This window comes from Nerophis lumbriciformis, linkage group LG32, assembly GCF_033978685.3.
Source record: "Nerophis lumbriciformis linkage group LG32, RoL_Nlum_v2.1, whole genome shotgun sequence".
Taxonomy (NCBI): domain Eukaryota; kingdom Metazoa; phylum Chordata; class Actinopteri; order Syngnathiformes; family Syngnathidae; genus Nerophis; species Nerophis lumbriciformis.
In genome coordinates, this window is record NC_084579.2 from 11,900,408 (window position 1) to 11,920,720 (window position 20,313).

General features: G+C 41.1%; 1 protein-coding gene across 3 annotated transcripts in view; it reads left to right on the plus strand.

Moving 5' to 3' along the window:
* Window positions 1-20,313, plus strand: part of abl1 (c-abl oncogene 1, non-receptor tyrosine kinase) — a 91,184-nt gene that overhangs the window by 48,326 nt on the left and 22,545 nt on the right. For all 3 annotated transcript variants that reach the window (XM_061926877.1, XM_061926880.1, XM_061926878.2), the window contains 2 exons: window positions 12,278-12,442; window positions 18,808-19,103. In XM_061926877.1, coding sequence (XP_061782861.1) covers window positions 12,278-12,442; window positions 18,808-19,103 — 461 coding nt within the window. The remainder of the gene's footprint in view (window positions 1-12,277; window positions 12,443-18,807; window positions 19,104-20,313) is intronic.

Consider the following 20,313-nt stretch of genomic DNA (forward strand, 5'->3'; position numbering starts at 1 on the left):
CGGGAGTGTCCCAGGAAAATCGGGAGGTTGAAACCGATACCGATAATTTCCGATATTACATTTTAAAGCATTTATCGGCCAAAAATATCGGCAGGCCGATATTATCGGACATCTCTAGTTTCTTCAAAATAGCCACCCTTTGCTCTGATTACTGCTTTGCACACTTTTGGCATTCTCTCGATGAGCTTCAAGCACACTTGTGAAGTGAAAACCATTTCAGGTGACTACCTCTTGAAGCTCATCGAGAGAATGCCAATAGTGTGTAAAACAGCAATCAGCGCAAAGGGTGGCTATTTTGAAGAAACTAGAATATAAAACATTTTTTCAGTTATTTCACCTTTTTTTTGTTAAGTACATAACTCCACGTGTTCATTCCTAGTTTTGATGCCTTCAGTGACAATCTACAATGTAAATAGTCATGAAAATAAAGAAAATCCGTTGAATGAGAAGGAGTGTCCAAACGTTTGGCCTGTACTGTTTAATACAAATGGGTGTAACAGTCTTGTAGATACCGCGGTATTTCCATTTCAAAGTTTTCACAATAATACCGTGACGCCTGACTGTATCAAACAAAAACTTAGTGTGTCGTTTTTTCCGGCGCGGTATCTCCCAGAATCCTCTGCGGGGCACCAAGGTGGGGTCGTGGAACGCTGTAAGCAGGAAGTGAAGTGTGTTCGTAGTCGATGAGAGGAATTGTTTTCAAAATATTTCTATAACTATTTGAGTTACGTTGTAGACAAACAAACGAAAACATAACCTCTTTATTGGATGTAATAAAGTCTACGTTCTGCAAAGCAATACTTTCGTCTCAAGCGTTTCCAAGCCAACACAGTGCCAGCCGGTCACGTCGCACAGCACGGAGGTAATCACCCCAAAAAATGTTGAGGAAACTGAAAAATTACTTGATAAATCCTCAATCCTTACGTCAATATTTCTACCGCTTGTCCCTCTCGATGTCGCGGGGGTGCTGGAGCCAATCGACCTGCACTTGGGCGAAAGGCAGCGTACACCCTGAACAAGACGGCTCCTCATAAACTGTCATCCAGCAAATATATTTAAAGCCAAACATCAGTTTGTGAGGTACCGCACAATATTTCCTCAAAGATTGGCCTCGAATTGTAATATTACAAAAATATATATATTTTTCACAATCAACAAATAATCCTTAACATAGTATTAAAATATGTTTCAGAATAATTGTATCTAAGTTATCACAAAACTTTGTGTTTCAATGAGTTCCCGGCGAGCAGACAAAAGCTGTCTGTGATCTTACCAATCAAAAGGCTTGTAAAAACTCCACTGTGTAGGATGGGGAGCGACATGAAGGTGTCGGTTTCTTTGATGTATTGTAATCCACAGGAAGATTTTGTCTTGACCCGAGATCTACAAAGCGGAGAGGAGGCAGGGCCTGACCCCCCCTCCAGGCACCTTTTCTTTGAACTGTTTTGTGACCGAGGGCAACGGCTGTTTACGACCTTTTCTTTGAACTGTTTTGTAACCAAAGGCGGCGGCGGTTTACGACCCCCGTCCCTTTAGAAACAGCTGTTGCCATGTAATCAGGGAAAGTCCAAAATAAAAGAGGCGGCGTACAATCTTTCGTCAGAGCGTGGGACGACACGCGTTTCTCTTCAATTGAGCTACCGTATTTTTCGAAGTATAAGTCGCTCCGGAGTATAAGTCGCACCGGCCGAAAATGCATAATAAAGAAGGAAAAAAACATGTATAAGTCACATTTTTGGGGGAAATTTATTTGATAAAACCCAAACCAAGAATAGACATTTGAAAGGCAGTTTAAAATAAATAAATAGTGAACAACAGGCTGAATAAGTGTACGTTATATGACGAATAAATAACCAACTGAGAACGTGCCTGGTATGTTAACGTAGCATATTATGGTAAGAGTCATTCAAATAACTATAACATATAGAACATGCTATACGTTTACCAAACAATCTGTCACTCCTAATCGCTAAATCCCATGAAATCTTATACGTCTAGTCTCTTACGTGAATGAGCTAAATAATATTATTTGATATTTTACGGTAATGTGTTAATAATTTCACACATAAGTCGCTCCTGACTATGAAAAAAACTGCGACTTATAGTCCGAAAAATACGGTATTTACATTATTAAAAGTTACATTTTTAGTTTTCTGAGAAACAGCATTACACGTGTGGAGGACACTGCTTCTTAGAAAGTAAAAGTTGAAAGACACTAAAATGAACATTATTGTTTTACACTTGATGTTTGCATTGTCACTTTAAAGACATGCAACTTTAGTTTTTTTTTTAATTAAATATATTTGCTTGAAACGGTGGATGTTCCAGTTTCACATATCACATATTTCCAATTGTTTCATTATAGCCCGTATGAAAAGGAGTAGGAAGAATTTAATCCTACCCCTTTTTTATATAGCAATTTTATCCCATTTCCTTGTTCTCCGTTTGTAACAGAACAGTGAATAAATATATAATAAATCAATACCATACCATAGTGAGTAAACAAATATTAAATACATAATCATCTAAAAAAAAAAAAAAAAAAAGGTTCAAGATGTTAAATGATAAATGATAAATGGGTTGTACTTGTATAGCGCTTTTCTACCTTCAAGGTACTCAAAGCGCTTTGACACTACTTCCACATTTACCCATTCACACACACATTCACACACTGATGGAGGGAGCTGCCATGCAAGGCGCTAACCAGCACCCATCAGGAGCAAGGGTGAAGTGTCTTGCTCAGGACACAACGGACATGACGAGGTTGGTACTAGGTGGGGATTGAACCAGTGACCCTCGGGTTGCGCACGGCCACTCTTCCACTGCGCCACGCCGTGTTCATCATAATTGTTCTTCTTTGTACTTTGTGAACACCTGTAGTTTGAACAGTCTCTTAAACTGAATCATATCCCTGCAAAATAATTTTCCCTTGAAAATACATTTAGTAATACATATGATTAAAACATTTTTGCATTATGTTTGTCTTCAATTACAGTAAGTAGGTTGCGAGTTCAAACCCCGGCCGAGTCATACCAAAGACTATGAAAATGGGACCCATTACCTCCCTGCTTGGCACTCCGCATCAAGGGTTGGAATTGGGGGTTAAATCACCAAAACGATTCCTGGGCGCGGCCACCGCTGCTGCTCACTGCTCCCCTCACCTCCCAGGGGGTGATCAAGGGTGATGGGTCAAATGCAGAGAATAGTTTCGCCACACCTAGTGTGTGTGTGTGACAATCATTGGCACTTTAACTTTAAGTGTTATCTTAAACATTCCTGCCACTCCTTTCATAATATCGTACTGTGGCCTTAATACCGTGATAATATCGTACCGTGAGATCTGATACCGTTACATCCCTAGTTGCTAATATTTTTTGCCTAATCTTGCTAGTCAAATTTTACAAACATATGCGTGTCAGTCCCCTAAAGATGTGTACCAAGTTTCACTGTAATTCGGCTAAATGTCCTAAAGATACAGTGGGTGTTTTGGAGAGTGAATCTGACTTTTGGGGTTTAAGCAGTGCCACCAAAAAGTGTTTGTCTGAAAAATAATAGCACAAGCAACACGGTAGTGGAGCATTTTTTGGACATATTTTCAACCTTATGTGTGTAGTACAGGGGTCGGCAACCCAAAATGTTGAAAGAGCCATATTGGACCAAAAATACAAAAACAAATCTGTCTGGAGCCGCAAAAAATTAAAAGCCATATTACATACAGATAGTGTGTCATGAGATATAAATTGAATTAAGATGACTTAAAGGAAACTAAATGACCTCAAATATACCTACAGATGAGGCATAATGATGCAATATGTACATATAGCTAGCCTAAATAGCATGTTAGCATCGATTAGCTTGCAGTCACGCAGTGACCAAATATGTCTGATTAGCACTCCACACAAGTCAATAACATCAAAACTCACCTTTGTGCATTCATGCACAACGTTAAAAGTCTGGTGGACAAAATAAGACAGAAAAAGAAGTGGCATAAAACACGTCCTAGAAAGTCAGAGAAAGTTATAAATGTAAACAAACTACGGTGAGTTCAAGGACCGCCAAAATTAGTAGGACAAAACGGTGCTCGCCAAATACTCGAATCAGTGAAGCATGTTTAATATAAACAGTGTGCTTTATAACAATTAGGGAGGTTTGTGTCATGTTTGTCCTCCTACAGAAACCATATTAAAACAAAGAAATATTTTTTTCCCCCCTCATCTTTTTCCATTTTTCATACATTTTTGAAAAAGCTCCAGAGAGCCACTAGGGCGGCTCTAGAGCCGCGGGTTGCCGACCCCTGGTGTAGTAGTTCGTAAGTAGAAGTTTTTACGCGATGGGGTGTCCTAATATTTTCTCACGACTGTGTTTATTTCCAAGTCATCTGCTTTTTGTAGGGACGCGTGTGTTGCATCAGCGTGTGAGTATTATGCTCACTTCTATTGCTCAGAGCGCTGGAGTCACGGCCATAAATTATTTACAAGCTAAACACACACACACACACACACATTTAATCACCCCGTTGTCATTTCAGCAACGCGGCCAGGACATGCTGTAATTTCTCCCACTGCAGTGACTCTTAAAAAGTGCCCGCAGTCGTTTCCCAACTTTCCATTTTAATACGATTTTAGTTTTGAGAGCGGCCCTCTCTCGCTGTGTGTGTCGGTGACTTGTCACCCTCTCACAAAGGCCTGTGGTATTTGTGGCGCCTGGAGTGGACTTGTGTGACAGAGGACGCCCACACATTTCTCGTTCCTGGCCAAAACGCCACTGGCCATATTGGAATGTTTTAAGGGCCTCCTTTGCCTAGTGGCGCTCTTTTATCTCTGGCCGGACGGCGGTATAGTAAAGGAAGCGCTTTAGCTTTTACTGCGTCTGTACTTTTATGTCTATACATTTGCTAGCAGGAAGCTTTCAAATCACTTAATTTTCTTTGCTTATGGCCAACCACGATTCATCCCTTCCCAGATTTCATGGAATCTATCTAGCTTGCTCAAAAGAAGCATAACACTTTGATTAAAGCAGGGCTATTCAACTTGCAGTGCGGGCGCCAAATCCGGCCCAGGAAAGACGCCATACCCAGAGTTCAGTTCAAAATTTGGGAGAAAAACATTTTTGCAGCAAATTCTAAAACAGGGGTGTCAAACTCATTTTAGCTCAGGGGCCTTATGGAGGAAAATCTGTGCACACGCGGGCCCGACTATTAAAATTAGAGATGTCCGATAATATCGGACTGCCAATATTATCGGCCGATAAATGCTTTAAAATGTAATATCAGGAATTATCGGTATCGGTTGATGTGTGAGGGAGCAGCGTGGTAGCAGGGGTGTATAATGTAGCCCGGAAGAGTCAGGGCTGCATGGGATTCTGGGTATTTGTTCTGTTGTGTTTATGTTGTGTTAAGGTGCAGATGTTCTCCCGAAATGTGTTTGTCATTCTTGTTTGGTTTTGGTTCAAAGTGTGGCGCATTATTAGTAAGAGTGTTAAAGTTGTTTTATATGGCCACCGTCAGTGTAACCTGTGTGGTTGTTGACCAAGTATGCCTTGCTGTCACTTACGTGTGCGAGCAGAAAATGCATATAACAAGAGGCTGGGCTGGCACGGTGTTAATACAGATTGTAGAGGACTCTAAATGCTGTACCATCAAGGCACGCCCATATTATTATTGTAAGGGTGAAAATCGGAGAATATTAATTTTCTGCGAGAGGCACTGAAATCCGGAAGTCTCCCAGGAAAATCGGGGGGGTCGGCAAGTATGCAGCTGAGCCGCATCAGAGTGATCAAAGAGCCGCAGGTTGCCGACCCCTGGTCCAGAAGAATAGCAACCTTCCTCTGGATATCAGTCATTGCACGAATGGTCTTTTCCTTTGAATTTAAAACTCCTTCCATCAATCCAAACAACCTTTTGAATGAACTCTGAGACATTCAAAAGTTTTGTTTCTATGATTTTCGTCCAAAAATTCCTTCAAAAAAACTCCTCCCCTGCCTTTCTTTGCATCTGACTCGATACATATTTGGTAGTAGATCATTTCTTGATGCTGTCTGCTATTTAACATCAGCATAGCCATGAGAGACGTAATATTTGTAATCTGTGCCGATATTACAGCGGACATCCCTTAAAACAAGTTGTAAGGATTTGCAAATCCTAGTGTGACGTCATAGGTCAACCGGACGAGTAATTCAGTTTTCTGCGTTAAAATGAAATAAGCGCCCCCCTAGTGTACGGGAGGCACATGGCGTTTGACCAATAGTAACATTTGAGAGTGTGCATGGACACTTGGACTTCACATGTACAGGTAAAAGCCAGTAAATTAGAATATTTTGAAAAACTTGATTTATTTCAGTAATTGCATTCAAAAGGTGTAACTTTTACATTATATTTATTCATTGCACACAGACTGATGCATTCAAATGTTTATTTCATTTAATTTTGATGATTTGAAGTGGCAACAAATGAAAATCCAAAATTCCGTGTGTCACAAAATTAGAATATTACTTAAGGCTAATACAAAAAAGGGATTTTCAGAAATGTTGGCCAACTGAAAAGTATGAAAATGAAAAATATGAGCATGTACAATACTCAATACTTGGTTGGAGCTCCTTTTGCCTCAATTACTGCGTTAATGCGGCGTGGCATGGAGTCGATGAGTTTCTGGCACTGCTCAGGTGTTATGAAAGCCCAGGTTGCTCTGATAGTGGCCTTCAACGCTTCTGCGTTTTTGGGTCTGGCATTCTGCATCTTCCTTTTCACAATACCCCACAGATTTTCTATGGGGCTAAGGTCAGGGGAGTTGGCGGGCCAATTTAGAACAGAAATACCATGGTCCGTAAACCAGGCACGGGTAGATTTTGCGCTGTGTGCAGGCGCCAAGTCCTGTTGGAACTTGAAATCTCCATCTCCATAGAGCAGGTCAGCAGCAGGAAGCATGAAGTGCTCTAAAACTTGCTGGTAGACGGCTGCGTTGACCCTGGATCTCAGGAAACAGAGTGGACCGACACCAGCAGATGACATGGCACCCCAAACCATCACCCAACCATGCAAATGTTGCATTTCCTTTGGAAATCGAGGTCCCAGAGTCTGGAGGAAGACAGGAGAGGCACAGGATCCACATTGCCTGAAGTCTAGTGTAAAGTTTCCACCATCAGTGATGGTTTGGGGTGCCATGTCATCTGCTGGTGTCGGTCCACTCTGTTTCCTGAGATCCAGGGTCAACGCAGCCGTCTACCAGCAAGTTTTAGAGCACTTCATGCTTCCTGCTGCTGACCTGCTCTATGGAGATGGAGATTTCAAATTCCAACAGGACTTGGCGCCTGCACACAGCGCAAAATCTACCCGTGCCTGGTTTACGGACAATGGTATTTCTGTTCTAAATTGGCCCGCCAACTCCCCTGACCTTAGCCCCATAGAAAATCTGTGGGGTATTGTGAAAAGGAAGATGCAGAATGCCAGACCCAAAAACGCAGAAGAGTTGAAGGCCACTATCAGAGCAACCTGGGCTCTCATAACACCTGAGCAGTGCCAGAAACTCATCGACTCCATGCCACGCCGCATTAACGCAGTAATTGAGGCAAAAGGAGCTCCAACCAAGTATTGAGTATTGTACATGCTCATATTTTTCATTTTCATACTTTTCAGTTGGCCAACATTTCTAAAAATCCCTTTTTTGTATTAGCCTTAAGTAATATTCTAATTTTGTGACACACGGAATTTTGGATTTTCATTTGTTGCCACTTCAAATCATCAAAATTAAATGAAATAAACATTTGAATGCATCAGTCTGTATGCAATGAATAAATATAATGTACAAGTTACTGAAATAAATCAAGTTTTTCAAAATATTCTAATTTACTGGCTTTTACCTGTAAGTGTGAAAATACAAATAAACTACTTGAGAAATCAGACTAATTTAGTGCATGGGAACATAGTGAGTGATAACTAAAGAGAAATCAGGCCCTGTGGTCTTAACTTTCTCGAAATGTGGCCCCCAAACGTTCCAGTTGATAATCCCTGGTTTAGAGTGTTTTCCATTCTTACTGATGCCATCAACAATGGATGCTAACGTGGATGATTCCAACTTTTTTGGGCTGATAGTGGTCGATCCACAGCAATCGTTCTGCCACACAATACATTTCAGAATCAGAATCAGAAATACTTAAATTATCCCCGAAAGTAAATTAAGATTTTCAGCACAATCCCATTCAAGATCAGACAAACATTACAGGGAGACAGAACAGGATTGCCAACTTCTGGCGCCCCTTACAAAAAAGGTGAGAAACGGGAATGACTGTTGTTGGCATTGGCAGTAGGATTGCTGTCATTTCAACCAGTTGTTTTTCTCACTACACTAGGGCTGAACCATCCTTGCCCAGGCACACCCTCTTGGTCTTAGAGTAAAAATATTTGGGATTTTGGCACCAGCCGCTAGACCAGTGGTTCTTAACCTGGGTTCGATCGAACCCTAGGGGCTCGGTGAGTCGGCCTCAGGGGTTCTGCGGAGACACACCCGACTCATCGTGTAAATAAAAACTTCTCCCCATCGACGTATCATGGAGTTACGTTCCCTGATGGCTCAGCGTCTAGGGACTATAGGGGAACGCAACATAAAAGTGTATAAACCAAATGAGTGGTAAAAAAGACACCGAAGCCACAAATTGAAAAAAAAAACTAGTGTTATTGAAAAGTAACCAAGGGGGGGTTACAACAAGACACAACACTAGCCTAGCTTGGGAATACAGGTGCTGTCAAAGAAATGAACAAAACATACCAAAATACACCTCTAGAAAAGAAAAGGTAAGCTGACTAACTGAAGCTATTTAATTAGCACAAACCAAAAACCTACCTATCTACTCTAGCCAAAGAGGGGATCCAAAACATACAAGGGTGACAGCCACCACTAAGCCTGGTGTCTCGATACACAAACAAATCCTACGTGTGTAGTGTATAGAGGCCTCTGTCTAACCTTTCCCAAGACTAGGCTGCAGATACTTACTAAAGTTGAAAGGTCAAGAAAAATGAAGACAAAAAAACAAAACAACAGGTGGCACAAGTTTAGCAAAAAGCTTAACAAAAATGATTACCAAACAAGATAGCGCCAAAGACAAAGTAGCGTCTCTCAAAGTTCCACACAGCATGTCAGAAAAAGAATCCCCCCTTGATCCAGTGGTGAGCAGGTGATTTTAAACAGGCTGGGAGGATGAATGGTGGTCCGGGATTGGCTGGCTGATTAACAGGTGAAACGAGGAGCAGCTGGGAACAGGAACCGGTTGATTGGCAGCAGAGGCAGTGAATGAGTGTGACCTGTACAAACAAATAGAAGAAGAAACACAAAACAAACAAACCACCACTACGTGGAACGTAACGCATGGATACCCCCAAACAATGTTCCCTCTAATTTTCCATCTGATTTGCAGGTGTGTAATTTGTTGTAGTTCATGCACGGTTCATTTTGTGCACCAGTAAAAAAACATTTAACTTTGTCATGAATTTGAAAAAAACAAAACAATTTATTTTTCACTAAAGAAGGGTTCGGTGAATGCGCATATGAAACTGGTGGGGTTCGGTACCTCCACTGCGCTAGACTATATCTCACCGATCTTAGTCTAAGTCTAGATCTGACCAATCTAAGTCTGAGCATGAACTGATGAAGCCTACTGGATGAGAGGTGAAACGTCTTCTAAGACAAACCAAAAAGTCCAGTTGCGATGGATTAAATGCCCCGAGAATACAATGACCTGGGTGAATGAGAACATCCGTAGACACCTTCAACAATGGGATGTGATTCATTTTTAGCTCACACAGTATTTAGTTGTTACCGTCCTGTGAAGCTTGCGAGTCCCCAAGCGAAAATCTGAAGAGGCTTCATCCTGGCTTGCTGTTGTCAAAGGTGATATTTGGCCTTCCATATCCTGAGTGCTGAGTCGGTTCTTTTTATCACAGAGTGGCACATTCCTTAGTCAGGCTTATCATACTTTTTGACTGATGCCGTTTACACACAGTTGTCGTGTCCTCTGAAACTCAGTGTCACAAAAAACAAACCTGGATCTATTTTCTGTTATGTCGACTATATGTGATATCCTAGGGTTGATTTGGGTTAGACTAAAAGCAAATGTCAGGAGAATACATAGAAGAGTTTTCAAGTCCCCTGCGTGCCATTTCTTGCATACTCGTCATGAAACACAATATATCCTTTTGTCCTTCCATTATAAACACGGTGGAGGGAGAGAAAAAAAAAATCCCTCCCTGGAATTTTGATTATGCACATGCATGGCTGCCTTCTTTTGCAGAGAAACCCTAGCCTCGCAGTGTAGGTGATTCTGGCTTTTTAGGTTTGCACCAATAAATTGTTACTTCATTGACCTTTTTTTGCTTAAAGCTGTGAAACGTAGAGCTGCTCTGGCTTGTTGCAGAAAGAATGCTACATGTGCCACTGTGTGTGTTGTTGAAGGGGCGGAGCTAACATTCTTTCCAAACATATGTGACAACAGCTGCATAGGTTTTGGCGAAACTGCTGTTCAGAGTTTCTTTCACTCTGTTGTTTCTCAAAGACTCCCCTTATTTGAAATTCACTGCAGTCTGTTTAATGGCTTCATAATTTGTATAATGTAAGCCGTAATTATCAGAACATAAAAGATGGGAACGTGTCAAAGCCTTGTGGACATTTTATGCCATTGAGTTTTGGAGTTTCAGCTCATTCGTTTAAAAAAAATTCAAAATTAAATTTCTGACGACAAATGTAATGATTACCCTAAAAAGAATAAACCACTGTAAAATTCTTGACAGTTAGTATTACCTTTTTAAAATTGTAATCATCGTAAAACCATGCTTTATTACCACACTTTGAAAAACTTAATGGTAATACTGCTTATTTTCTGGTGAAGTAGCTAGCGTGCTAATTGCTACCTAGCTCAAATGCTAACATGAATACAAGACCTATTTTTCCCCATTACAAACAACAGCTGGAACAGAAGAAGATAAACATATTTAAACACTGAAGCCAGAACAATACCTAATGTTTCTTCTGCCATGGAAAGTATTTTAGTTATTGTAAATAAAATTTGCTGAAAATATTTTAGTGTGTGTGTGTATAAATACTTTTTGAGCACATCCAGCAATATCGTGTGAAAATTTCAATTTGCGTGTGTGTGTTCATTTTGTTTTATTTTTGATATTGAAAGACAAAAACAGTGGAGTTTTGTAAATATACCATTTTTAAAGTTCTAAACTTCTGCAAGTACCATTAACATTCAATTTGTATATTTCAAGCAGAGGTATTTCTAAAAGATTCACTCGTTTAAAGTGGAAAAAGATTTTAATAAATAATGTATTTGCAATGTTTTTGGGAACCTGGCAGTCTTTGGTTTAAAATCTGACACTGTAGAAAAAGTAACAATGACCGAAAATCAATGTTGTTGCCAATCATTGACACATCTTAGGGCCTAATAAATAACAAAATACTTAATTATTTTTCTTAGACAAATCATCTAAACATAGTCAAAAAACAAATAATCAATGTTTGATATGTATATTTTAGAAAATAAGTATTTTAAAGACTCACTGTTAAAAAAATATCATTTTTGAGCAGTTTTTGGGAACCTGAAATCAATGTTTCTGCAAATCAATGACCCCCCTCAGGTCATAACAATGATCAAATACTTCTTCAAAATTTATTTTTATGGAAATTAGCCCTGTTATTTTCATCAAAAAAAAAAGTTGAGTTTTGTAAACATGCTGATATTCAAAATTCTGGATAATGTTTAGGTGTACAGTATTTCTAGCTGATGTAATTTTAAACTCTCAAAATATTATCTGGAATAAAGTGGAACAGTATCAATATATGGTATTTGTACAGCAGTTTTTGGGAAGCTGACATTTTTTGTTGCTGGGGTCAAATGTGCAAGTTTTTTTTCAAGAACCTCTAAGTGAAAACTCACGCTGAGATACATTCCCACGGCCCGATGTGTGCTAGTTACCCAGGTAGTAGTCGCGGAAATGAAAACTAAGCGGGCATAATCCAGGAAATGAAAAGTTATGCAGGCAGCTGGAGACCTGCATGTCACGAGACCCAGGTTTATTACTCCAAACCAGGCCGTGGGATCAAACAGCTGATGACCTGCTTGTGAAGGAGAGTGTAATAACTCGGCATATATGTGTAAACAAAGCTATACAAAGGGAGAACTGTGTTCAACAATGCTGCTGCATACCAGCCTCTACAAATGCATTAGGACACTTCCTCGCATTGTGGCCATGTATACATTAAGATTTGTTTATTTTGGGGTTTTTCAGAAGCTCTCCAGAGGCCGGACTTAGAGGGTCAAGGTCTGAGCGAAGCGGCCCGCTGGAATTCCAAAGAGAACCTGTTGGCCGGACCCAGCGAGAATGACCCTAACCTGTTTGTGGCGCTCTACGACTTTGTGGCCAGTGGCGACAACACACTCAGCATTACTAAAGGTAAGGAATAAGTCATTTTTTTGTAAAGTAGTGCTAATTCACAACGGAAAGTCCCTCTCAGGTTTAAATCAAGTGACTGATCACAATTTAGAGCACGAGTGTCCAAATCCGCACTCCCAAGTCCGAGTCCGTGGTTCCCGCCCGGAAAATGGTGTAGTGCCATTTCCGGGTTGGGGAGGATATCCTGCCCGAAGTGGAGGAGTTCAAGTACCTTAGAGTCTTGTTCACGAGTGAGGGAAGAGTGGATCATGAGATCGACAGGCGGATCTGTGATGCGGACCCTGCATCGGTCCATTGTGGTGAAAAAGGAGCTGAGCTGGAAGGCAAAGCTCTCAATTTACCGGTCGATCTACGCCAGGCCTGGGCTATTATTTTGACTCGGGGCCAAATTTAGAAAAAAAAAATGTGTCTGGGGGTCGGTATATCTATTTTTAGGAAAACTAATGCAAAACCTCACAATGAAGTCTGATTGAATGCTAAAAATGTTGTGACAGACCGCCTTAAAGGGGAACATTATCACCAGACCTATGTAAGCGTCAATATATACCTTGATGTTGCAGAAAAAAGACCATATATTTTTTTAACCGATTTCCGAACTCTAAATGGGTGAATTTTGGCGAATTAAACGCCTTTCTATTATTTGCTCTCGGAGTGATGACGTCACGTTGTGACGTCACATCGGGAAGCAATACGCCATTTTCTCACTTTCGTCGGTGTGTTGTCGGAGGGTGTAACAACACGAACAGGGACGGATTCAAGTTGCACCAGTGGCCCAAAGATGCGAAAGTGGCAAGAAATTGGACGAAATTTGTTCAAAATACGAGGGTGTGGGGAAAGCCGACGAAATGGTCAGTCGTTTGTTCCGCACACTTTACCGACGAAAGCTATGCTACGACAGAGATGGCAAGAATGTGTGGTTATCCTGTGACACTCAAAGCAGATGCATTTCCAACGATAAAGACCCTAGCTTCCCTGGCCTGCTTACATCAACTCCAAAACTGGACAGATCAGTTTTCAGGAAAAGAGAGCGGATGAGGGTATGTCTACAGAATATATTAATTGATGAAAACTTTATTCCTTACTCGCGGTTTTACGTAAATTATTATACATAAACTGTGTTTACCAATAATTTAGCTTAAAAACATAATTTTTTTTCAATCATTCGAGTACATTCGGGTAGTCTTGTGTAATTTAGTATTTTGTGTCTATTTAGGTATGGTTAACCTGAGTGCTGAAATCGTGGAAAAATATATGTTCTTAGCGCGCCTGAAATGGGCTGTCTGCACTCTCAAAGTGCATGTTGTTGCCAAATGTATTTCATATGCTGTAAACCTAGTTCATAGTTGTTAGTTTCCTTTAATGCCAAACAAACACATACCAATCGTTGGTTAGAAGGCGATTGCCGAATTCGTCCTCGCTTTCTCCCGTGTCGCTGGCTGTCGTGTCATTTTTGTCGGTTTCGCTTGCATACGGTTTAAACCGATATGGCTCAATAGCTTCAGTTTCTTCTTCAATTTCGTTTTCGCTACCTGCCTCCACACTACAACCATCCGTTTCAATACATGCGTAATCTGTTGAATCGCTTAAGCCGCTGAAATCCGAGTCTGAATCCGAGCTAATGTCGCTATACCTTGCTGTTCTATGCGCCATGTTTGTTTGTATTGCCATCACTGTGTGACGTCACAGGAAGATGGACGGGTGTATATAACGATGGTTAAAATCAGGCACTTTGAAGCTTTTTTTAGGGATATTGCGTGATGGGTAAAATTTTGAAAAAAACTTAGAAAAATAAAATAAGCCACTGGGAACTGATTTTTAATGGTTTTAACCCTTTAACCCTTCTAAAATTGTGATAATGTTCCCCCGGAATGGAATTTTAAATGTTTCTATAAACCATAATACCCTAAATATTGAGAACATATGAACGTCACACCCCCTTACAATCGATATATTTTACAATCAAGCCAAATGCAACAAAAATGCAACAAACACAGCGAAATATGAACGCGATGGGTAAAAAAACAAAAAACATCTACAATCTGATACATCACTAAGCTTTAGAACTTTGTTGTAAAAATCTCCTTCCGCGTCTGTCACTGACACCCGCATTTCAGGCTGGCCGCTCTGGAAACACTCTGTGGAAACGCTCCCCACCCACATTGCTTGGTGCCTCGTCTGACCTGCTGTGATGTAGATTACGATAGTAACTGGTAGGGTTGTACGGTATACGGGTATTAGTATAGTACCGCGATACTAATGAATCATATTCGGTACGCCTCTGAAAAGTACTGGTCCGCCACACCCTAAGATTGTTTGTTAAAATAAAGCCAATAATGCAATTTTTTCTGGTCCCCTTAGTAGGTATCGAAATAATATTGGTATCAGGACAACACTAGTCACTAAAATATCATGCAAAAGTGCAGATTCCAACCATTGAAATACTTTGTATATTTCAAGACTTACGGTCATTTGGAAACACCACTGCACATCATAATGGCAGCTACACTTTCCATCTTAAAGATAAAAAAATGATTTGGGAATGTCCGGCGGGCCAGATTGAAAAGCTTAACGGACTGCATGTGGCCCCCGGGCCTTAATTTGCCTAGATATGATCTCCGCTCTTATTCTCACCTATGGTCATGAGCTTTGGATTATGACCCAAAGGACAAGATCACGGGTACACGCGGCCGAAATGAGTAAGCTCTGTCATTTGGGAGTAGCTCAGAGTAAAGCCACTGCTCTTCCACAAGTAGAGGCATCTGGTCAGAATGCCCCCCGACGCCTCCCTGGGGAGGTGTTTAGGGTGCGTCCGACCGGCAGGAGACCACGGGGAAGACCCAGGACACGGGGGAGAGACTATGTCTCCCAGCTGGCCTAGGAACGCCTCGGTCTCCCCCAGTAGGAGCTGGACGAAGTAGCTGGGGAGAGGGCAGTCTGGGCTTCTTTGCTAAGGCTACTGCCCCCGCGTCCCGACTTTGGATAAGCGGAACAAGATTGATGAATGGATGGATGTGTGTCCAAACTGTTTCCACCAAGGACACCACATGAAAAATGTATACATTTTAGGGAAACACAATATTTATTTAATTCTGATGCCAATTACGTCCTGTTTCTCAAGACCCATAACAATATCTGATATTTGTATGTATCATTTTTTTTAACATTTTGATTTATGTGGTTTGTGCACTTAGGTCATCTCTGACAAATCGTTTGCTATTTTGAAACACGGCGGTGACGGGAACAACCCTTCCTTAGCAGCATAGGCGTTTTTGTTAGCTTTCAAGACACTGTCACAGCCATGCCAGGGTTTCAGGTGGCTGATGAGGTTTGAGGTTGAGGCTCGATGTTTTTTTCCCCCTTTGGTGCAAATAGCAGGCAAAAAGTATTTCTCTTAAACAGTGAGTGAAGAATTCCATCACGATCGACGCCGGTTTTGTTTACATTGAATTAGTTCAGGTTAACAGCAAGAGGAAAAGAAAACCAGCACTTGATTTGCTCAACTTAACCCACCCACAGTGCATGTAATCTTGCGCTGTTTTTGTATCGGTCATCAGAGCTATTTTTTTATGTTGTCAGTGTGACGTTTTAATCTTCATATCAGCCTGATGTTTATTGTGCAACCCTAATATACAGAGCTGTGAATCTTTGGGCACCACAAGATTCAATTTGATTCTTGGGGGTAACGATTAGATTCAGAATCAATTCTTGATTCGAAACAATTCGATTCAAAATCGATTCTCTATTCAGAATTGATTCTCAATTAAGAATTAATACTTTTTTTTTAAAATCAAAATTAGGTGCCAGCCCAATTATTAACTACATTGCTTCGTAAAATAAACAGCTGTGATAATTTTTTATATAACTTCAAAGAAAACTGGTTTTGTTTAATAAAATTCTACCCAAACATTTAATAGAGTCGAATACAAATAAAACAAAAAGAGAAATATACCACACTTCTCTTTTTTTTAAATAAATGTACAGCAGATATTGGCATCTACATCAACAAGTGTCTGGACAGGACATATCTTCCATCCATCCATTTTCTACCGCTTATCCCCTTCGGGGTCTTTATAAAAACAAATTAATTAGAAAATAGATTTCTTTGACAACCCTAGGATTAGGAATATACATTTTGTACTCTAAAGATGCTAAAACCAATACATTGTAAGTCAATAAATGCTAAGTTGAGATGTTCCATAATATCGGACTGTCGATATTATTGGCCGATAAATGCTTTAAAACGTAATATCGGAAATTATCGGTATCGGTTTCAAAATTATCGGTATCGGTTTCAAAAACTAAAATATATGATTTTTTAAAACGCCGCTGTGTACACGGACGTAGGGTGGAGTGCTGAGCGCCAATAAGCCTTAAAGGCACTGTCTTTGCGTGCCGGCCCAGTCACATAATATCTACGGCTTTTCACACACACAAGTGAATGCAATTCATACTTGGTCAACAGCCATACAGGTCACACTGAGGGTGGCCGTACAAACAACTTTAACACTGTTACAAATATGCGCCACACTGTGAACCCACACCAAACAAGAATGACAAACACATTTCGGGAGAACATCCGCACCGTAACACAACATAAACACAACAGAACAAATACCCAGAACCCCTTGCAGCACTAACTGCTCCGGGACGCTACAATATACGACCAACCCCGCCCACCTCAACCTCCTCATGCTCTCTCAGGGAGAGAATGTCCCAAATTCCAAGCTGCTGTTTTGAGGCATGTTAAAAAAAATAATGTACTTTGTGACTTCAATAACAAATATGGCAGTGCCATGTTGGCATTTTTTTTTTCCATAACTTGAATTGATTTATTTTGGAAAACCTTGTTACATTGTTTAATGCATCCAGCGGGGCATCACAACAAAATTAGACATAATAATGTGTTAAATTCCACGACTGTATATATCGGTATCGGTTGATATCGATATCAGTAATTAAGAGTTGGACAATATCGGAATATCGGATATCGACAAAAAAGCCATTATCGGACATCCCTAATGCTAAGCTATCTGACCAAAAAATCAACATTTTAGCTTTTGTGTTTTAGGTGACAAAGCAAATTATTATTTCTGTAATATCTAATAATCTATCTCATCAATAATTTTCTGAATATGCATAGGGCCAACAAAAAAAAAAAGAGCTCCAGGTCTAAAATTGCACTTTAGACCGGCTTTTTTTTTTACGGATAGTCATGAATTATTAGACTTAGATTTAGACTTAGACAAACTTTAGTGATCCACAAGGGAAATTGTTCCACACAGTAGCTCAGTTACAATGATGGAAAGTGTAAGGATGGAAAGGACAATGCAGGTATAAATATCAATCAATCAATGTTTATTTATATAGCCCTAAATCACAAGTGTCTCAAAGGGCTGCACAAGCCACAACGACATCCTCGGTACAAAGCCCACATAAGGGCAAGGAAAAACTCACCCCAGTGGGACGTCGATGTGAATGACTATGAGAAACCTTGGAGAGGACCGCATATGTGGGTAACCCCCCCCTCTAGGGGAGACCGAATGCAATGGATGTCGAGTGGGTCTGACATAATATTGTGAGAGTCCAGTCCATAGTGGATCTAACATAATAGTAAGAGTCCAGTCCATAGTGGGGCCAGCAGGACACCATCTCGAGCGGAGACGAGTCAGCAGCGCAGAGATGTTCCCAGCCGATGATAAATAGACTAAATATAGCTGTACATAAGATATGTACAGTATATTATATATACTGATATATTATATTATATTATGTCTATATCATATATACAATATATAACCATTACCATGTACAATATTACAGTATATGTGACAGTTGCAGCATAAAATTAAAAAACAACTCCCCCCTATTTGCTCCCCCTTGCGTCTCTTTGCTTATCCATGATTTCAACTCCAGATCACACTTCCTCACACGCGTTTTGTACACAGTTCTCTTTTTAAGTCCACGCTGTAAAACAATATAAATCGGCCTCACAAACAGAGGAAGGAAAGAGAGGACATCTGCTGGGGAATTATCTTGAGACCTGCCTGTTACAATTTGTTTTAAGATCGGAACCTTTGAAGTTACAGCCGTCTTCGCATTTAACGTCAAAGTGCAATGCCAGGATGCAAAAGTCTTTTGGCGATATGAAAAATTGTGAGAAAAAAGTAACACTCTGGTGTGAGTGACAGGAAGAAATGCTGAAACTTGCTTGGGGAGTTGTTTGACGCCACCGTTTTGTTTGCATGTATAGATTTCAAGACCACTAAAGACGACCTGTCTTTTTATCTGTGCCAATACGGTATATTGCTTTTAATTTTGAAACGAATGCCATACAGCTTTTGAAAAGTCTTTGTATGCGTTTGCAGGCGAGAAGCTGCGGGTGCTGGGCTACAACCACAATGGCGAGTGGTGCGAGGCGCAGACCAAGAATGGCCAGGGCTGGGTGCCATCCAACTACATCACCCCTGTCAACAGCCTGGAGAAGCACAGCTGGTACCACGGGCCCGTGTCGCGCAACGCCGCCGAGTACCTGCTCAGCTCGGGCATTAACGGGAGCTTCCTGGTGCGCGAGAGCGAAAGCAGCCCCGGCCAGAGGTCTATTTCCCTGCGCTACGAGGGCAGAGTCTACCACTACAGGATCAACACCGCTTCGGACAGCAAGGTAGGCATCCATAAAATAATAATTAGGCATGTAACGGTATCAAAATCTCATGGTACAATATTATCACTGTATTAGGTGAGGGTGTAACGGTACGTGTATTTGTATTGAACCGTTTCGGTACGGGGGATTCGGTTCGGTTCGGAGGTGTACCGAACGAGTTTCCACACGGACATATTAAGTAGCGTACCGCTCGTTGTGTAAACAATGCACACTGAGGCACAACACACGGCATGCTAGCAGCGACCGGGCTACTTCAACATGGAAAAGCCAGAGCTGGAAGACCCTCCTGCCTCGTTATGATCTCCCGTTTGGGAACATTTCGGTTTCGCGTTGCGATACAGCAATGGATAACATCGCTTCAATGAAGAGAAAGACGAACAAACACAGCTCCCACCGCATTCAAGCAGCCTCTCCTCGGCGAGTCAGGCAGGGCTAAAGCAATAATGAATGCCGTTGGTGTTTTTATAGCAGCAGATTTAAGACCATATTGCATTAAAAACTAGATTTTGACCCACTTCTATGGTGGAAGAACAATGAGCCCATATATCCTCTCACTGCCAGTTAGCCAGGCACTACCTCGCCATACCTGCTACCTCCGTGCCCAGCCAAAGGGTATTTTCCACAGCTGGAGACATTTTAACTGCAAGCAGGTCTGCTCTTTCTGCAGACAATGTGGATAAACTGATTTTTCTGGCAAAAAACATGAAAATTGAGTGAAAGTCACCAGGGTTAAAGGCTGGGGGGGAAAAGAAAAGTTAATCTGAGGCTGAGTTGACTTGAAACTGTTTAATGTTGCACTTTTTGTATGTAGAAGAAAAGTTTTGTCATTTTATTTAATCTGAGCAACAACTATGGCGTCACATTAGTGCCAAAAATCCGAGCGCATAAAAACTGTTATCGCGCGCTGATTTTCCACTTCGTGCGCGCGCGCGGCACCCTTTTGCGCGCGCGTGGTGCCTTTTTGCGCGCGCGCGACGCCTTTCTGCGCGCGCGCGACGCCTTTCTGCGCTCTCTGTGTACTCCTGGCATCCCTGCTCGCGCTGTCATGTTTCTTTTTGGCACTTTGGGGGCGGGTATGCTTAGACGGCCCCTTCTTTCTGATTGGTCAGGCGAAAAATGCTGAAAAATGCTCAGAGCCAATCAGAAGTATAGCAGGGCGGGTCATCGTCACTATGTATCAAGATTTACGGAGGAAGAAGTGGATAAAAAA